The sequence below is a fragment of the Ambystoma mexicanum genome, chromosome 5p, assembly GCF_040938575.1.
Source record: "Ambystoma mexicanum isolate Mex_15411 chromosome 5p, UKY_AmexF1_1, whole genome shotgun sequence".
Lineage (NCBI taxonomy): Eukaryota > Metazoa > Chordata > Amphibia > Caudata > Ambystomatidae > Ambystoma > Ambystoma mexicanum.
The window spans coordinates 942,979,705-942,999,339 of NC_090930.1; the positions used below are offsets into that span (position 1 = coordinate 942,979,705).

General features: G+C 43.0%; 1 protein-coding gene across 1 annotated transcript in view; it reads right to left on the reverse strand.

The window, feature by feature from the left end:
- RALBP1 (ralA binding protein 1) overlaps nt 1–19,635 on the reverse strand; it is a 593,582-nt gene that overhangs the window by 441,693 nt on the left and 132,254 nt on the right. The window contains exon 3 of the mRNA XM_069613390.1: nt 8,048–8,506. Coding sequence (XP_069469491.1) covers nt 8,048–8,506 — 459 coding nt within the window. The remainder of the gene's footprint in view (nt 1–8,047; nt 8,507–19,635) is intronic.

Here is a 19,635-nt window from a genome sequence, read left to right on the forward strand (position 1 = left end):
GATGTCATGGTGCTAGCTCACCTGAAATGGTCCGATTTTGGCGGACACACCATTTGCAAATGTATTTCCAGTTTAGCTTGTAGTATTTTGTGGTCGACATAGCCCTTACACACTGCAACACCTTACTGCAATCATCCAGAATGTTCAGTAATCCAAACTCTGAGATCAGGAGCCACGCTGTGAAGCTGAGTGACTTGGGATTGTGTTGACAGATTTAGCCCATGGATAGGAGATCTGCCAACAGCCTTCGATGCATTTGGCAGCACAATGAGAGGTAAAGGAGGTCTTTATACATGACAGTCTGGGCCCCACTGAGAGTTGAAGGAGGTCTTAATACCATGAACGTTTGGGCCATGCTAGAGTAATGCGAATGATCCAACATGGGTGTAATCTAATCGCATCCACCACCCTCCTTATCAGCGGTACCAGGGAAAATGTGCGGGCAAATGGACAGGTTAATTGGAGGGAAAATGCTTCCTCTTCCAACACAGCTTCAGTAAATCTGCTGGCAAATGTCTTCCATTTTTTGTTTTGCGGAGTGACAAACAAATTAATCTGGGGTGTTCCCATAGTTTTGAACACTTGGTCACCTTTATGGCACTGCTCCGCTGTTCTACTGTACTCGATGATACGCCTGCAGGGACATGCCTTTCTGGAGGGCCCAGTGCAATGAAGTTCCTCTTCTAGTAACACCGCTTTAGATCAAGTGCCCCCTTGCTTACATTTGTAACTCATTATGATTGTGTTGTCTGTTAGGATTCTTAACACCTTCCCTTTGAGAAGCAGCAGGCTTTGTTCTGGCAAGTACCCGGATAGGCCTCCTGCTTGAGATTGAGAGGGGTCCCTCAAACTCTCTTGACAAGGTCAGGTTTCTTGCCCCGTCACAATGGAAACCGAATAGCATTAAGAGGATATATTTACAACTCGCTGTGGGGGCCATTTCACTGCTTTCTTTTAAAAACCATTTATTAATGAGGGCAAGTAAGCCCCCCAAAAACGCTTCTATGCACCCCAGCCCTCCCTCACCCACCCACACTACACTAAAATCCAATTAGAAATACGTCCTTACTAAGCCCCCCTTCCCTAAAAATGCTGTGAAAAATGTGGTAACATTTATAAAATTTGGTCAAAGTGAGTTTGGCATGCATTATCCGGTTGCGACGGGTCCCATTCATTGGCAATGAGGGATCAAGTACCCAAGGTGTGATGAATCTGATGCCATCAGTACTTTCCCTGGGATAGTCTCTTCCCATCTGGCCTGGGGGGACGGCAGCCGCTACCTGACCCTGACCCTGTGGGCGGCTATATGAGGGAGGACCACATGGGAGGAGGCAACACTCAGGGGGAGGAGATGACATTGTTAGATGAAGTCACATATCACCCCTTCCATTTTAGAGATGTTCCTTCTCTTCCCCATGCCTTATTGGCATATTGTAACCATCTCTATAAAACCCTTATCAGGGTCTACTTCATACAATCCCCAACATCAGGCAGGGTGTGCTATGGTAATAACTGAGACGAGGAGGAGGCAGGGAGCAGTTGTGATTACTCCCAGTGAGATCCACGGTCAGCGTCCTCAACATTATACTAAAGACCCCGTGACCACAACTGAGACGAGAAAGAGGAACAGAGCAATAAAGATGACTGGGACCAATGAGCAAACTCAGCAGTCTAATCTTTGGAAGCTGCTCCCTTCTGCCGGGAAGTTTAAATTCTCAACAGCTGACAGACAGAATAAGGGAGAAGTGCAGAAGCTGGCTAATGCTGCAAGCCACGCAGAGACCGGACAACATGCTACGGCAGAGCATGCTGTGAGAAGCAAAAGCAAAACAAACCTTGACAACGTCAGAGGAAACCGAGAGACAGTCGGCCTGCAGCCTGTGTCAGAGAGGCAGTGGGAGCCGTGCAGAGTGAATGTGGCGAATTCGGCAAAGCTACAGCGGGTGACGCGATGCACGCTGAGCCAACAAGCTGCACCGAGAAGAAACAAAGAGGCGCAAGAGGAATTCAAAGCAACCGGTAAGCCCAGGTAAGGCAGAGAGGTTACCGGGGTGCCTGAAAATGCATGCCGCTCCATGAATGTAACAGGAGAAACGCTGAATGAAACCTGTGAAGGACTTTGCGTGGTCTGACCCATACCCGATAAGAGGAAATATAATAATTACAAGTACAAATGTTGAAACAAGATTTGTGAACCAGAGGTGATATGCCAACAGGGGGAAAACATCTCTTTGTGGACAAAAGGAAAGATAACCACATAAGTCGTTGCAGCAGAGCATACCAGGCAAAGTAAAATATTTGGGAGAGTGCACGTCAAGTAGTTGAAAGATTACATATAAGTCGTGGCAGGAGAATGTACTAGGCAAGTTCAAGTGTTGAAACCCTGGCAGGAGATTATAACACGGAAGGATCAATGTCTGAAAGACTGCATCCAAGACCTGGCAGGTGAGTATACCAAGTAAAGTAAAAGGGTATGTAAAAAACTACAGTGGAGGAGAATTTCAAGGAAGCCCATACACTTGAGATTGTGAGTTGTTTTCAAAGTGGAGAGAATGCCTGAAGGAAACATACCAGGTGGTCTGCAAGTCTGGGACCAGCACCCAAAATTGCATATATTGGAAAGAGAAACCCAATGAGGTTTTATACCTTTGGAGCTTTGAGTTATCTTGAACATAATAAGGAATCTGGGGAAGGGAGTCATTCCCTGGAGTTGCAGATATACCAAAAGGAGGAGGTTGTCCACTTGAGTTACAAGGAACTAGGTTTTTCTTTTTTGTTTGAACTTTTGAATATTGGTAGAAAAGAATCCGGGCAAAGGAACCAATCTGTGGAACCGTGAACTTATACATTTTGAACTATACCTTTTGGATTTGAACACTTGAAAATCAGAGACATTATCCTTTGCATCTTAGAGTTAGTATGAGGGCCAGAATAGGATTACAGACACAGGACATCTTTTGCTTTGGACATCTTGACAGAGGAAAGACACCTTAGATTTTTGTTTGAGGTCAGGAAATGCCTCCTAGGTTAGGGATAGTGAGGCATTTCCAACCCATTATTGATTTAAATAAAAGTTTATAACCAAAATCATGAATCCCCTTTGTCAGCGTCTTATTCCTGGCTCCTCACAAAGGCCAAAAGAGCAAACCGGATGATAACCCATCCAGTGATGTAAGCTCAGACTGCATAGATGAAATGTTGTGCAAGTGGAGAACTTAAAATTCAAGACATTTTGGACAGCTGAGCCAATGAAAAACACAGAATTGAAAATCTTTATAAGCTTGATATCAAGGAATATATGTTCTGTTCAAAGGGAAGATGACCATCCGGTCCCCAACTCCTTCATAAAATGGTGCACAGAGATGGCACTCGTGAATATTTTTTTTCAATTCATGGGACAGTTCTATGTACAAGTAAAAGGAACAGCGATGGGGGCCGCAATGGCTCCAAATTTAGCCAAACTATATATCAACATGTTTGAAGAGACTGTCATATATCGTAATCTCAACCCTTATCAAGACAACATCTTGTGTTGGCTATGTTATATAGACAACATTTTTGTTATCTGGAAGGGGAGCAAAGAGGAGGCAAATCAATTTAATGTTTGGTTGAATGAACAGAACAGATACTTAAAATTCACCATGACTATGAGTAACAATGTAGTAAACTTCTTGGTATCTCCATTTACCACCATCAAGGTGCTTTGTTAATCAAGCCTTTCACTAAAGAGACTGATAAAAATGCCCTTCTCCATTTCAACAGCCATCCTGCCCAACATGCAAAAACAATTTGCCCTTTGGACAATTCTTACGTATTAAGAAAAACAGCAGCACGAGTGTGTCTTATGAAGAAGGCGCAAATAATTTGATTACCAAACTCTCCACTGGTGACTACCCTAAACGTCTAGTGAAGGACGCAGCAAAAAGGGCATTTAACAATAACAGAGAAGCCCTCCTTGATCAACAACTGCACAAGAATAGGGACAACAAGGAGACTCCACTTGTTTTTGTAAATACCTTTAGTAATTTATCCTATAAAATTAAAGGTATTATCAACAAAAATTGGAACAAAGTTATGACAAAAGAATGCAAAAAACCTCTAGTAGCATTAAAAAAAAGCACTACTATACATAACCTAGTGATGAGGAATGACATTGGAAATAACAAAAACAAAGAAATCCAACAGACTAGACTGTGGGGGTTACCACCGGTATCAGGATTCCACCCATGTGGGAACTGCACGATGTGCACACAGATTAGAAAAACTACTAAAGTAGATTTGGGTTTGGAAAGGGAATGGAATATCACAGAACACACTAATTGTAACACAGAAAACGTGGTGTATGTAATTAAATGCCCTTGTCAGTACATTTACATTGGAAAGACCAACCGCAAGTGTAAAACGAGGATGACTGAGCACAAAAGTTGTATTGAAAATAAGGTAGAACAAGCACCACTTGTAAAACATTTTGTGGAAATGAATCACAAGAGCACTGATTTCATTTGGACAATTTTGAAACATGTGAAAGGAAAAATGCAAGAACTGATTAATAAGAAACTTTTGAATCAATTTTTCTGACAAAGAGCCATGTTCACGGTTTAAATGAAAATATAGAGTGGCATAATGCATAATAAATATATATACTTATGTGCTCAATCAACTTGTTAATCGTGAATTGTAATACAGACATAGAACTATGGACAAGTATGGTACTATGGATAGATCTACAGATATGGTTGCTACATCTGACCTTGTGTTCTGCACCTATTGATAAGGGCGATGCAGATCATTAATACTCCACCAAAATGAGAATATATAAATGATGGCTTGAACATTGAATGTGCCCTGTATAATGCCTTGCATTTTGGACAATCTTTGAAGGATCTCATTAAGAACGCTTTTCTGTGCAGTATGTGTCATACATTAAATATATTACATATAATATATTCCATACATATCTCTTTCTGTGGGTATGGAATTCCCTCCGTTGAGGTGTTCTGTAGTAAGGCGCTAAACATCCAATACATCTCGTACATTTGTTGTTGGGATATGGCTATCCCCTTTTCTGGGTGTTTGGCTCAGTAGTAATTTAGGGTATTTGCCTCTTTTTAAGGCTTTGATATTAGTTAGGCCCACCAAAGGACTACAAATCCATGAAGATTTACTACATGCGGATTCACTGCCGCGCTTTTATGCAATGACGTCATCGCGTTACTACGCTATGCATGACGTCATCACGCGATGCATGATGTCATTACACCATGCGCGTAATACTTAAGCGGCCATTTTGAATGCCCACACGGCCGGCGAATTTTTCTAAATTGGACCTGGTTAGGAAAATCCTTGACCTCAAGGTAAGAAAGGGAATTTTAGAGTGCCCCCTACCTTCCTTTTTTGGCGGTGTTAGACTATCATACATTCTTTCATACAGAATAACATTATGAGGTTGTAACATGGTGAAATATACCTTGGCATACCTCTTATAGGCAAAAGCCAACATGACCTCATATATATTTTTCCCTAAATTTTCAAGTTACAGTCTTGGGAGGACCCCATTTCAAGATGCTTCTGGGTGTTAGAGATCTATAGTATAAGAAACTTGTTCCATCAGACCCTCACAGCCTCAGTTTTTCTAAACCATTTTTTCTATACTTTTTCTATACTTTTCTCTTGTAGAATTCCATTGTGCTACCAAAACATCACCCACTGAGACGGATGATGCATTTTTCCCTAGAAGAATAGAAATCATCTATTTTCTCTGTAAGTGCACTTGGAGTAGTGATAAAACCAGTCCAGAGAGGTCCATTATGATTCTGAGACAGTCTTTTTGTCAGGGATACAGGCAGGCAGAGACATAGACAAGTTACTCACAGGGGTGTAGTGGGGACTATTGTGGCAGAACAGGCTCTGCGTGGAAAGTTGCAACCATATAAAAGGCTGCTTTGCCCTATGTGCAGGAAAAAGGCGCTAAAAACTACATTTCCCAGCAGCCGTTGCCGAGTGACTACAATTCCCAGCATGCTTTGGGCCAATCAGGGACCAGGAAGGGCGCGGCACCCCCAACGCGCATGCGCAGAGCTACAGGCGCGGGGCTTGCGCTTGAGACTCCATGACGAGAGGACATGTGGACCGGAGCTCCAGCAAAATCACACGCGAGGGGCCCAGCCCCACCCGAGCAGCAGCCCGGCCGCTCGCCTTCATGAGATAAAGGGATTGAGGGGAAAGTGCAGGGGGCCCATCGTTTGCCCATCCAGAGCCCCTGCACCATTACGAAAAGATGAGCGGGCATAACTTCGGCGCCGTAGGCATGTTTTGGGGAAATTAACCCGTGCAGGGGTTCGTATTGTTGTTTGGGTGTTTCCGCCTCCTGGAAACCAAGGAAGGCCTCCGAGGCGAAAACACTGGTGACATCTTACCAAGTTTTGAACGCACACACGTTTACGAGGGTCTCCAGGAAGACCGTTTGTGCAAATCCAGTGAAGCCTATAAGACCGCTTGCTACCAGTCGTACAGTCTGCTCTACATCACCTGTTCTTGGTGCATTATCTTGCAAAAATTTGCGCCCAGAGGCGCGCGCGTGCGAGAGAGAGAGAGAGAGAGAGAGCGAGAGAGCGAGAGAGCGAGAGAGAATGAATGCTGGCAAACTCAGAGGACACATTTTAATGCTCGTCATTTCTTTTAGCTTGGACCATTGAAGAGAAGACTTCACAGACGTGCCCAAGGACTCGTCCGCCCTCATGGAGAGGACTCTGAAGACCAGTGCTAAGTCTGCATGCTAATTGTATTGTTGGAAACTGTGTACTGGTCTATTGACATAGGGCTAGATAGCGTAAGGGCGAGCTTATGTGTAAATTGGTGCTCATGAAAAGAATAGCATAAGGGCTGAGGACACCAGAACAAAAGTGCGAAGCAATCAATCTTACCCTATATACCCCCTGTCCTGTCCATAACCTCTACCTTGCCCTCAACCCGGTTTACCCAACTTCCCCCTACCTATCCAACCATCGAGACCCTAACCCTCCTTCCCTGCTCTGGTCAAGGAAACCTGTGCAAGCTTTGACTTGCAGGCTCCGCGACCATAGTGGGGGTGGTTGGTATAACGTCGCTCCTGCTCCTTGGATCTGGGTATCTTGACATTTTTGTATTTTTGTGTGTTGCCTCTGTCAGAATTAAAAGAGGAGTGTTGGAGTGAACTTCCCCGTAAAGGACAGGAAATCACCCCTTCCAACGCCAATTTTTTGGCCCCCGACTGTGGATTTATGTATCACATTCCAAAAGGTATGTAAATAGAAAAACATACCAAGCATCCTAGGTGGATCGGGGTTTTCCTTTGCAGTCTAATTATAAGACAGATACAAACACATTAGTAATACACTTTGTCTTTAACCCACAGGGCTTGCCATTTTATGAAGAATTGGCTGAAAGAAAGTGATAGTAAAAGAAATATCATCACCATTGTAAACACAAAGCAATTTTACCACTGATGAATGTCCTACATTTGTCTGTGTTTTAAGGACAGAAATTTGTACAAGTTGGGTTAAAATACACTGAGGATATTTAACAAAACGAGAAATTACTCCAGTGTGAAGTGTCACACAGAGGTGTTATAACCACTTAAAATCAACCCATAGTATGGGCTTTCCTTGTGTTTTTGTAAAGTAGAGGTTTTACGTGTTTTTATATATTGTATGTTGATAGTGAATTTTATGTAATTTGATCATTTATGAGTGATACATGTAATTAAAAGAATATGTGTTAAATATGAACATTTGGCAAATCATTTGCCCTTTCGTTTGTCTGCTTTGTGGATCTAAACAACTGTGTATACAGCTTCTTTTTGAATATTAATGATCTTATCCATGTGGTAAGAAGTGTGTTGATCCCCATAACATGGTATTTGCCGTTTGAGAATAACCTGTTCATATGCAGACCCATGCACTTTGACAACAATAACATCATGTTTCCTCTATATAACCACAGGTACAGAGTAATTTTCGAAATAACAGAGTCTAAATAGTAGATTGTACAGATTTGTACTAAATGTTACCTGAAACTCTGTAGATGCCTTCACATTTCATGCCATGTTTCTCAACATAATCTATACATTCACGAAACACTGAGGGTAGTCTGATCCCATCGTACATCATGGTCCTTTCCGCAGCTTCAATCAGTGGAATTCCAAACACTGGTCTTACACTTGGGACTTCCACAGGAGGAAGCTCTGGCTCAGGGGTTGGCTTCTTCTTTTTCTTCTTCTCCTTCCACTGTTTTACAACATCTGCTGCTGTTAAGTCCTTTGACTTCTTCTCTTTGTGCTTTTCTTCTTTATGTTTTTCCTCTTTATGTTTCTCCTCCTTAGGTTTTTCCTTAACTTTGAATTCTTTTTCTTTCTTTTTCGAAAAACTGGGCTTTTTAAATACATGGATCCCTTTGGATCTCTTCATCTTAGATGGACTTTCAGCTTCTTCTCCTGAGCTGTCTTCTTGAAAGGCAGCATAACCTTCCGCTGTCAACATGAAAAAGAAAGACTGATAGTAAATGTTACACTTGGCTTAGTTCTGTACTTCCAATATTACAAGGGCACTAGGGTTACAGTCATAAGAACTATTTTGCTATGTCAGCAATTGGTAGATTGGCACACCTAAAACATGGTTAGTTTGTGAATAATTAAAAATGAAGCCTGCATTTTTTTAAAACAGTAAACGAATGAGTCAAAGACATTTAAGTAGCATTCTACTGTGTGCTTCTAGGTGTGCTCTTGTTTCAAGGGGAAGTCAATGATGACAGAAGTAATGCCAAAAGTGGGGTCATATGTGATGCAATCAATGATGTAATTTCTGATGTCATCTGTGTGCTCTAGTTACCTGTGAGATCATTGATGATACCATCAGTATTGCTCATTGTCTGCACAATGGAGCGGCTCACAGTTAAGGCAGCAAAGCTTCCAACATCTGCTGAATTTCAGTGGTTTTGTTGCATAAACTGGCACCCTAATATCACTTCAATTAATGTTTCTCTGGATTCTGTTATGCTATATTTCACATCATATTCAATACTGGAAGAGGGAGGCTGGGGCTAATGCCGTGGATTACTATTGGGTTACTGGAGGGAAGGGATCATGTAATTGATTACTAATGGAGTACTGAAAAGAGGAAGAGCGAGTCAGGAGTAGTAATCTACTTGGCAGATGAAGAGTGAGGCAGGAAATTGGGGTACTGGGATAAGCAAAGGTAATGGAGTACTGGGACGAGGAAGAGAGGTAGGCTAATGGAGCACTAATTGAGTACTGAGACCAAAATGTATGGCAGGATAATGTGGGTACTGGGACGGGGAAAAGTGAGGCTGGTGTAAAGCAATACTGGGACGAGGAAGAGTGAAGTGGGGGTGATGGGGTGCTTGGATGAGGAAGCTTGAGGAGGGATAATGGGCTACTGGAACCAGAAAGAGTGAGGTGGGGTAATGGAACTGCAGTGTGTTAATAGGCTAGATGTGTGGTGGGGTAATTGGGTAGTGGGGTGAAAAAAGTGAGTGGGGTAATGAGGCACTGGTGACGATAAGTAGATCGGGTAATGAGTTATTACAATGTGGAAGAAAGAGGCGGGGCGATACAGTACTGGTACAAAGAAGATGGGAGGAAGGGTAATGGGGTTACTTGGAGGAGGAAGTTGGAGGCAGGGGAATGGGACGAGAGAGGCAGAGGTGATGTGGACATATACAGGGCGCTTCTTCTGGATCGCACATTACTGAGTGCATTCACTGAATGGAGCGCCATAATAAATACAATTGTTGTTTATTGTAGGATACATAACATGTCATAAATGAAATACCTGAAAAGAATTTCAAAGAGCAGGCTAATCTCCAATTTGCATGAGCTGGTTTCGGCAGATGCATATTGACTTGATGTGAAAGGGATTGTTTTATGAGATATGGCCTCACGAGTACCAAAAACATTGAAAGAAAAACCTATTATATACATTTTAAAAAGAACACATTGTCTGTAGGATTTCCTTTTCCCATTATTTTCTAAAGCAAATTCTTGCTAAAACCAAGGGTGACTCTGGAATTTTGCTTTTGAAAAAACCACTGCCTTAGCTTGAAACAATATAGTATGGGAAATGATACAAATGTTTCGCAGTGTGCTGCCTCTTCACCATGAAATAAAAAAATAAATAAACACAAACACACACACTATTGGACGGATTTACACCACCAAAGCAAATGAAGAAATATCTGCAAAATTGGCTCAATTGGCTCAACTCCTCAAGCAATACCCCCTGTGCGCCAATTGAAAGTACCTACATAGTCTACAGGACTATGAATGGACTTGGTCCAACAAAAAAAAATACACTTTTTTCTAGGCCCAACTGTCGAACCATTGGAAGAATTTACCCCAAATTGTCCAGTTTGGAAGGGCCTGGCTCAGGCACATTTTAGGAAGATTTCTCCCAGATTCATCCAGCAAGGCAAAAAATATGTTTCACCCTACCTATAGGGTGGTGACGGCCGCTATATTTCAGCACATCAATTTGAGTACATCAATCAGTAAAAATAAATGACGCAGTAGCAGAACAAATCCATCTGAGATAAATCTTCAGCACAAAATGTCTGCATTTGCCCATCTTAATCCATAATGCATTACAATGTAACCTGAATCAAATGTAATTCGCTTCTTTAACTCACCTGCGATAAAAGAAGCCTCCTCATCAATCCCTCTTAAATCCCCCTGGATACATTATTCCTATCTTGCAACCCTTCCTGTTACCTGGTGGGTTCGGTCACTTTCCATATTCCTTAAACCAAATGATCTGACGAAGACACCAAGATTGATATCAGTTGGGCCAGATTCAAGGTGCCCTACCCAAGCATGTAGGTTGCAGGTCAGAAAACGAGGCAACATACACTACAACATGATGCCATCCAGAAAAAAATCTGATCTTCCCTGCCTCAACCTCTGGCTTCCATTATACGATCTCTTCTCTGCTACCCATTTTCAAATACTAATTTCAAACCCAGGCCCTAATTGCGAGTCCCACATATGTAGTGCCAACACTAGCCACAGGGTCATTAACTTGATCCGCATCCTATTTTATCTTTGCAACTTGCAAAAATCTCAAAAGACATAAGTGAACTGAGGCGTTGAGCAGTCATTCAATAACGTTAGTGGGCGTTCTGTAAAACCTCTTGTTCGCTGTGCCACAGGATAACTATCTATTTCTAAACAATTAATATGGTGTGATTGCTGGCTAGGTATAGTGGAGATTCTACCAACTATCCAGTTACATTTACAAAACAAATATTAATCATATACCAAGGGTGCACCACAAGTTTGTTCCCTGTATATTTGTATTGTATACTAGTGGAAAAGTCTGTGTACACAAGCTAATGTGCGTAAAGGAAGACATTTTCAGAGTAAATATATTAAGTGGTGTGTTAACATAATTTATGTTAACGCAATTTATGTTAATAGAAAAAAGAAAATTGCTCCTTTTACGTTGAGTAGTAGTAACCTCAAACAAAATCTCACAGAATCCATTGAAAGTTCAACCTAATACATACGGCCAATGTTTGTATCTGGTCCTCATTGTCTTGGATTCTACTTATGGGTTTTGGACTCAAATATATAATGTTGAGGGATGTCAGAGTAATACAATTCACGCGCAGCATGATTCGAAGTAGACACGAGATCATAAAACAAAGTAAATTGAAGTCAAATAAAGTTGAAAACGCACATGAAGAATATATTGATACAATAATACACACTAAGAAATATTACAATGAATAATTACATAATAGACAAGTACATTTAAAAAAAGTAATTTATTTTGTTAGAGAGATGGTGCTTAATCAAATGAATTTCTGTTTATATGTTTTTTAAATGTATATATGTTCTTAGTGCAACTTGAAGTATGCTGTTAAAGTGGTTTCCCTATCTTGGGCCTTTTTTGCAGGTAATTGTATATTTTCATTATTGAAATACACATTTTGTTTGCCTGGAACATGAACTTGAAATCTTATTGTTGTATAAGAAAGGCAACAGCTACCTCTAGGAGTGATGACAGGCGAAGTGGGCAGGACGGCTTCGGACATGCATATATCTCGTCTTTTATTATATAGTAGGAGTATGATCAGCCAACATACTCGGTTCTGATCAACAAGGAGATCATTGGTCCTAAAAGACTTCATTTATATACATCATAATTTTAATGATCAATACGGCTTGTTCTTTCATATTTAATACAACTTGAGTGCCTTGTTGTTAATTCATTTATTGTAATTTCATTGCCAAGATGCGTTTTGACGCCGTCTTTTTCAAGGATTTGATCCGACATATGATACAGAAAGGTGGGCAGATATGAAAATCTGCCAACAGATAGTGGAAAGAGAAAGGAAAACAAATAAATAAATTAAATGGCTAACATTCATACATCAATTATGCTTATTTAGGAAAATGAATATACAGTGTCCAGTAGGACTAGTATGCATAAAATGTATTTCTTACCCTATATCTTCACATGGGGAATAATATTCATGATTCTGCCGCAATGCGTCAGTGTTAATTATAGATCTTGAGATTTCAAAGTTCTAAGAACAAGTAATATTGGCGTTACTGAGATGTGGTTCACACATTAAATTGTGCGGTTTTTGCTTTATAAATGTATTGATTTTGGTTGACAGAATTCCCATTTCAGTTTTAGTGCAATACTCTTCATATCTGATGTGAAGAGACCTTTTCTTTATATATTAATAGTACTGCGCCAAGTTTGATATGAAGTATTATTGGCTGGCATGATTTTTAAGTGGGTATATATTTAATAACTATCCTTTTTAAATGCTGTGCTAAATCAATTGCTTCCCAACATTAGTGGGATATTCTTCATCTGCCAGGAGCTGGAGAGAGCCCAATTACAGTCCACTGTTACAGAAGACTGGAGTGGGCTTGAATGTGCTCAGCTGCAATCAGTCCCACCCTTTTGGGATGTGTACATTAACAGCTCTCAAACGCTCAGTTTCCCCAGTAGCAGCTGCCCAACAACTGCTCCATTTGGTAGTTCCTGCTTTGTGCATTTGGCCCTTTTCTTCACACCCTATTTTTCCCTTTGAATCCTGTTTTTGAAAAGGAGCTTGGAATTTGGTTTGTGCTTTTGAAACATGCTTGTTATGGCTGTCTTTTGTACAGCATTTTTTAATCCGGTTTTTAAACAGGTCTTTGAGATCATGTTTTTGCATGTGAATCTTGCTTGTGGCTGCTTTAGTGTAGCACCCTGTAGCTAAATTGAGCAGCACATCTTTCCCTGTGCTGACTGCGTGGTGCAGCACCCAGTCCTCCATGTCGATTAACAATGCTGCGAGATAATCTATGTCGAGACCAGAGACTTCCCATTATGCATTATGTGAGGAGTCATTCGGAGATAGGCATATTTTGATTGCTGCAAACTTGTATTTAAAATAAATGGGTTGGAGGAAAACCTCTCTCTCCCTCACTCTATGAGGGGTTTCCCTGATTCAACAAAACAAATGTCTCCGTCAGGGTGGCCAAAAGTAAACGTTATCTGCCCTGTATCCAAAACCTAATGTGACCCTCACACACTAAACTTATCAAAGTGAAATGTTTAATGTTCTCTAGCTGCCACCCGCAGCTTTATTTTACAAGTTCAATGTAATGTCCCAAACAGGGCAAAAAGAAATAAACAATCAAAGTTCCACCATTGTCAGAAAGGGGTTCCCCTCCCCTATGTTGTCATAGAGTCTTCACAGTTCACAGTTTCAAGATACCAAGAGTTGTTTCCTTCCTTGCTCGGCTTGCCAAACTGTCCAATATAGGTAAATATCTCTTGCTCTGTTCACAAAGTTAACAGTGCCAAGAGATTGTCTTTCATCTCTTGGTAAACACAGCTTCAAATACCAGGGGTAATCCGACTCCCTTCTGCTAGCTTTTAAACATTCAGAGGATTTGTTTCCTCTTTATTTCACTTGTGTCACAGTTATAGTACATATTCAGTACCGCACTTCTGTATTCTTTCAAGGTGCCTGGTGTACACTCCTGCCAGGGCTTGATTAAACTGATTTGTCTGTATTTATGGGTGCAGGTCTCAGACTCGCATCCAGTGTGTCGGATATACTCTCCTGCCGGTACTTTGCCGAACTTGTAACAATTTTCCTTTATGCCAGTATTGGATCCTTGACCCTCTCTAACTTCTTCTGGTACTTGTCCAGGGGGCGTGAGGGGGGGGAGGCTTGTTCTCCTAGCTCCCCTGCTCGGGTTTTCCCAGTTCGTATATTTTATCAATCAGTTGTATTGCTAACAATTGCTTTTGCGCTCTAGCTCCCTTAATTCGATTTACTGGATTTACCCAACCCTCCTCTGTAGCGATGAGGCATACCGAGAAGCACCCCAGTGTCACAATCTCCCCGTCTTTCCTCGCCGGTCTCTCTTGGCTGCTTCGGCGTTCTCTGCGATCTACACTCCTCCGCGCAGTAAGCTTCTCTGGTCGGCAGTCTTTGCACTGCTACTGCCTTCCTTCTGGAGCTTACTTTGCTCTGGGCCTCCGTACAGCGGACCTCTGTGTTACAAGCTTCTCCTGCCAACGCCTTTGCGACCACTTCTGCTCTCCGTTGCATCCCTTCGATTTCCCGATCGGCTGCGGGAATGGTGATTCTCCACGGCTCTTGCTCGTCTGACCTTTTAAGCCTCCCGGCATAGGCCATCTGTTTGGAACAACTAGAATGCATTGTGTGCTTCTCAGTGTCAGTGATCTTCATCGCTCGGGCCCTCTTCTTAGCAGGTTCATAGGAATATGTGTGTATGTGTCTATTGTTCACAATGGGATGTTCTGCCTTGCAGTAAGCCATACATATGTGGGATGGTAATGGGTTGTGATTATTATTCTTTACGGGGTGGGGGGCACACCATGTCTCTAATAATGAGTTGTCTTCACGCCCCATGTGTTCCTCCCCGCAGATAGCCACCCCCAGGGTTGGAGTCATGTAGCTTCTGCCCTGCCCTGGCCACATGACGGGAGATCTTCCCTGATGAACCAGACGTGCACACACACACCTCACAATCCGGTGATCACATTGGATTCAGCCGGTTATCTAGCCACGCCTCCTTCCAACGCATCACACGCGGAAGAAGCTTTACTGTTTCTTCCGCGTTCGGAAGCAGATACTCTACAACACAGCCTCTGCTGAAGCTGCTCGCGCACACGAAACAGCGCCGCAGCACCCACTACTGCCTGATCGGGCCTGTTTGACTACACCAGGATTCGATGTAGCCTGTTTAGGCTGTGTATGCTGTACTACCTAAGAGCACAGCAAGTGATTGTGTCACCACTTGAAGAGATCCTTTGTCCTGAAGAAGATGGTTCCAAATTGTTCATAGCCATCGAAACCGGTCGACCTGACCTGTTGTGGCCCCTCCACAACACTACATGATATCTCCAAGACAAGGAGGGGATACCAAGATACTAAAGACCACAACCCAGCAACAAATGGGTTTCTAGCACCTCCAGTGCGATAAAAGTAACTTTTTTTAATCATTTATTTTTTGTGATTACTTAGATCACCATTTTTTCTTAAATATTTTAACCAAGCCAACCACCCACATGAGAGGGTTTTTGAGACATTTGGGTTAATAAAGGACACATGTGTAAATCCCAATGCCATTACACCATCCATGTTAGCTATAGGGCGCTTGAGTCATTACTCAGAGATTTTTTCCCTCTCTAAGCGACTTAGAACCTGAAGGGTGGTTGCTACTCGACATAACATCTCTCAATCTAGCGTCCATCTGGGACTTCAGAAACTCCACCACCTATTGAGGGCAACTGGTTTTCCCCGCTTAACAGTCTTTTGTGTACTACTATACCCCTATGGTTAGGGATGACAATAATCTTTTCTTAGGCCTAAAGAGGCCACAATTTGCCCTGCTGTATACTCCTGCCTTGCAGTATGCCATACATATGTGGGATGGTAATGGGTTGCGATTACTATTCTTTACGGGGTGTGGGGCACACCATGTCTCTAATAATGAGTTGTCTTCACACCCCATGTGTTCCTCCCCGCAGACAGCTACCCCCAGGGTTGGAGTCATGTAGCTTCTGCCTTGCCCTGGCCACATGACAGGAGATCCTCCCCGATGACTTTGCCAGATTCATCCCAATTAAAACTTTACTTCAAACAGCAGCAAAGATTAAAATGTTTGAACATTCTAAAACAAGCAACATTTTAAAGAAAACCTTTACATTTAAGCAAAGTCACCCAATCCAAGATGGAGATAAAGCCAATCAGCATAAACTAGTTCCTCATCTTCTTCTTTGTTGCTCGACCAGCCAGATAAGTTATCTCCAGCTAGTTTGAGCTGCTATGTGAAGGATATAAAAAGGACACCATTATACACAATTCTAACTAAGGTAATGTTAACGTTTGGACATAGTTTTTTATTTATTTATTTCAGGTGTAGTAGTAGGACAGTTCACGTTTACTCTTTCTTGGGCGGCATGCAGAATTTTCCGAATGCACATGGTTCCAGGGTTGCAAAGTGCTGGAACTCAGCGTGAGCGGTTCAAGCCATGATGCTGGTTTTGGCGCTCTTCAGTGCCATTTTGCTTGTAAAGGGATACAGAGAGTGGTAGTACTGTATACAGATACAGCTTCCACAACCATTCAGCCTGCTTCGTGGCTATGACCATGATGCATAGTTTACTCTGCGTGACTGCCGAAGGAGCCTGCTCGATTTCGGGACTTATTGAAGTCCCTCCTCCTCTTCCTCCCTATCACGGCCTGCTCAGCCTGTTCCCCCTCACCCGTGAAGAATAGCAGTGGCTAGCTTGGTTTGTGGGTAGTCCTCGGCTCGAGGCACATTTGTCACACACTTGCTATTTGGCTCTTCCACACCCTTTATCGTGGTAATTCAGTTGTTCCTGCCTCAGTTAGGTTAACTTTAACTAAATGTGTGGGTCGTGTCAGCCCCTAAGGGTAGTGAAGGGGTTATGCAGAAGGCTGCAGGTAAAGATCGTGGGGGCAGATAGATTTAAGTTGGTCTACTTCCTTTGAGGAGATTGTGTTCCTGTAAAGCAAAAGCCTTCAGCAAGTAGGACAGAAGATAGTTCCAAGGCAATAAGCAGGGTGGTACTGGAGTCGACGGATAACACCCAGCAGGACCTTAATAACACGTGTGCCTCTCCTTTTGACCTTCTTATAATGGGTATTTCAGACTTTTAAGTTGGGTGTGCTTTGGTGCCGGAAGATGTTCCAGTTGCTAAAGGGGCTACGCATGGCAAGTGTGTCGCCAAGAATAAACATATTGAGGGGAAAGGTGTTTCCTCTAACAAGGTTACTAGTCCTCAGACCTGTTCCCGTAAGAGAGGCAGGGGACACATGTTCAAGGGATGTGGGGGGGGAGGGAGACAAGGATAAGGGTCTCTCACCCTAGAAGTCTTCTTGTCAGAGGTTTCAGATTCACTTCCGAAGGGGAAGAAAGTGAGTAACGGGGCTCTATTGATAGGTGCTCGGTCCTTAGAGATGTCCATGGGGAACGCTTTTTTGATCGTGCCACTAAACAGCATTTGTGATCTGTGGAATGGCGCAAGTCAGAGGCAGTAGGATCCTTTATGAAACACTAGGTCAGGAGATTTATGGCAAAGGATGATCACAATGAACTTAGGTCGGAATGTCCAACGCCTAGCCTCCATGACAGGGTTGCCAAAACAAATAAAATATACCATATTGTAGCTTTTCTTACCAAAAAGGGGGAAAGATACCAGGAAGCGAATAGACAAAGCATTGAGGTATTGTCAGGATATGCTATTGGGGCGATATTACCCGAGGCAGCGGGCCAACCCTGTCAGTAACTGCACCGCTGCCCACGTTAAGGCACCCTCACAAAGGTAATATTGCCATTAGCATCTGTGTAGTTACCTACGTGGGTGCTAATGCGGTGTATTGTTAAAAAAAAGAAAAAGAAATGAAAAATACCTTTTCTGCGCGGCTCAGTGGCACTTTGTGGTTCGGAAAGTCAGTTTTCAATGTTGATGAGTGGAATGTCATCAACACTGAAAACTACTCAGGGGAAAAAAGGTACTTTTTTTTAAAAAAAACACACTTGTAGCACCCCTGTAACTATCTACACAGGTGCTAAGATGTGAGGTGGAGGGTGGGGAAAGGAAGGAGGAGTGGGAAAGGGAAGGTTGACCAGCAGCACCTAGGCTGGACCAACGGAGGCAGGACCTAGGTAAGGCCCATGGGTTTCTGTTTGGGGACAGATGTGTTAAAGAATGCTCTACCTTCATGCATACATTTACAGGATGAGGCCCAGATAAACATAAAGGAAAGTCTTGATCCTAAGTGTTTTAACAGGGCTGGAAGAGGAAGGGCCTGTTCCTCTGGCTGCCCCTTTTAGGGCTCCTCACGCCCAGCACAGCTGGTATCCAGCGGGGTGCAATGTTAGGGAGAATTCTCTGTTTAGGCTGCCTTTCCTAACCTAGTGAGTCCACCAGCAGCTTTGCTGGATTTTTGGTGTTTATTTTTTTCTCCTGTCAAGAGTGAGACTCTTTTACCCTCACTCTTGGACATGATTTGAGTGTGTTTCTTTAGATCTAGATGTGTTTAATGGGCTATGGGGTCTTTTATCCCATAGGGCTTCATGTGTTTTTGTGATGTGTGTTACACAGCACCCTCAGTGCAGTGACACAGGGGTGTCATAGTGACCCCCCAGTATAGACTGCATACCCTGGGACTGACTACTGTCTCCCAGGGCATGTAAAGTCACCATTGACTTTACTAGTCAAATTCTGAACAGAACCAGTACAAACCATCATATTGTGGACGTACTGGCTGGGGCAATTCGATTGCCCCAGGATCTGTTAGTCGAGGGGGCATGTCTCCGTCCCCCCTGATCAAGTTTTGGCTGGTGGCAGTGGATACTACTTTTTATATTCAACCGCGAATATTTTCCTATGGGATTTCCCATTGTTTTAGGCTACTATCTTTATTTAATTATTTACGGTAGCCTCGAACATACCGCCAGTTTATTTAATTAATATTAATTCTCTGGTTGGTATTTTTTGCCAAAACTAGATTCTAAAATGGCGTTCGTGTTCTCTTCTGTCACTCCAACCCAAGTTGAGCCCTTTGTTCCACTTTTTGGCGGGCTTCTCCACAGAAGCCCTCCAAAGTGGTGCCATTCTGTCTGGGGTACTTAGGAGGGGTGGAGGGGAATTTAGGCACCCTGGACTGAGTTGCCTAGGCAACTCAAGTCGCACTCCATCCTCATTGGCCCAAGTGGTGAGCCGGCGGGCTCACCACTTAGCATGTTTGAGTGACAGCTAGGCTGAGTGAATGGGGGTTTGCTGCATAAAAGCAGGGCTTTGGGGACTGGAACTTCAGAAGTCGCCACAGGACCTAAGAATCCGACGAGGGAGAAGCTGAGCCGACCTGCCACGACACCACTACCGATGGAGCCCTGCTGGACTGCCTCACCACTTTTCCCAACGACAGAGAAGATCTCCCGCCGGAGAGTCTTCTTCCTTTGACTGGTGGGGATAACCAGTTTCACCGTCTTTTCGCTTTCCCGACGTACCTCGTGGTCGCCTTGCCCGTGCCAAGCACCCCGGCAACCGGGATACCACGTTTTACCAC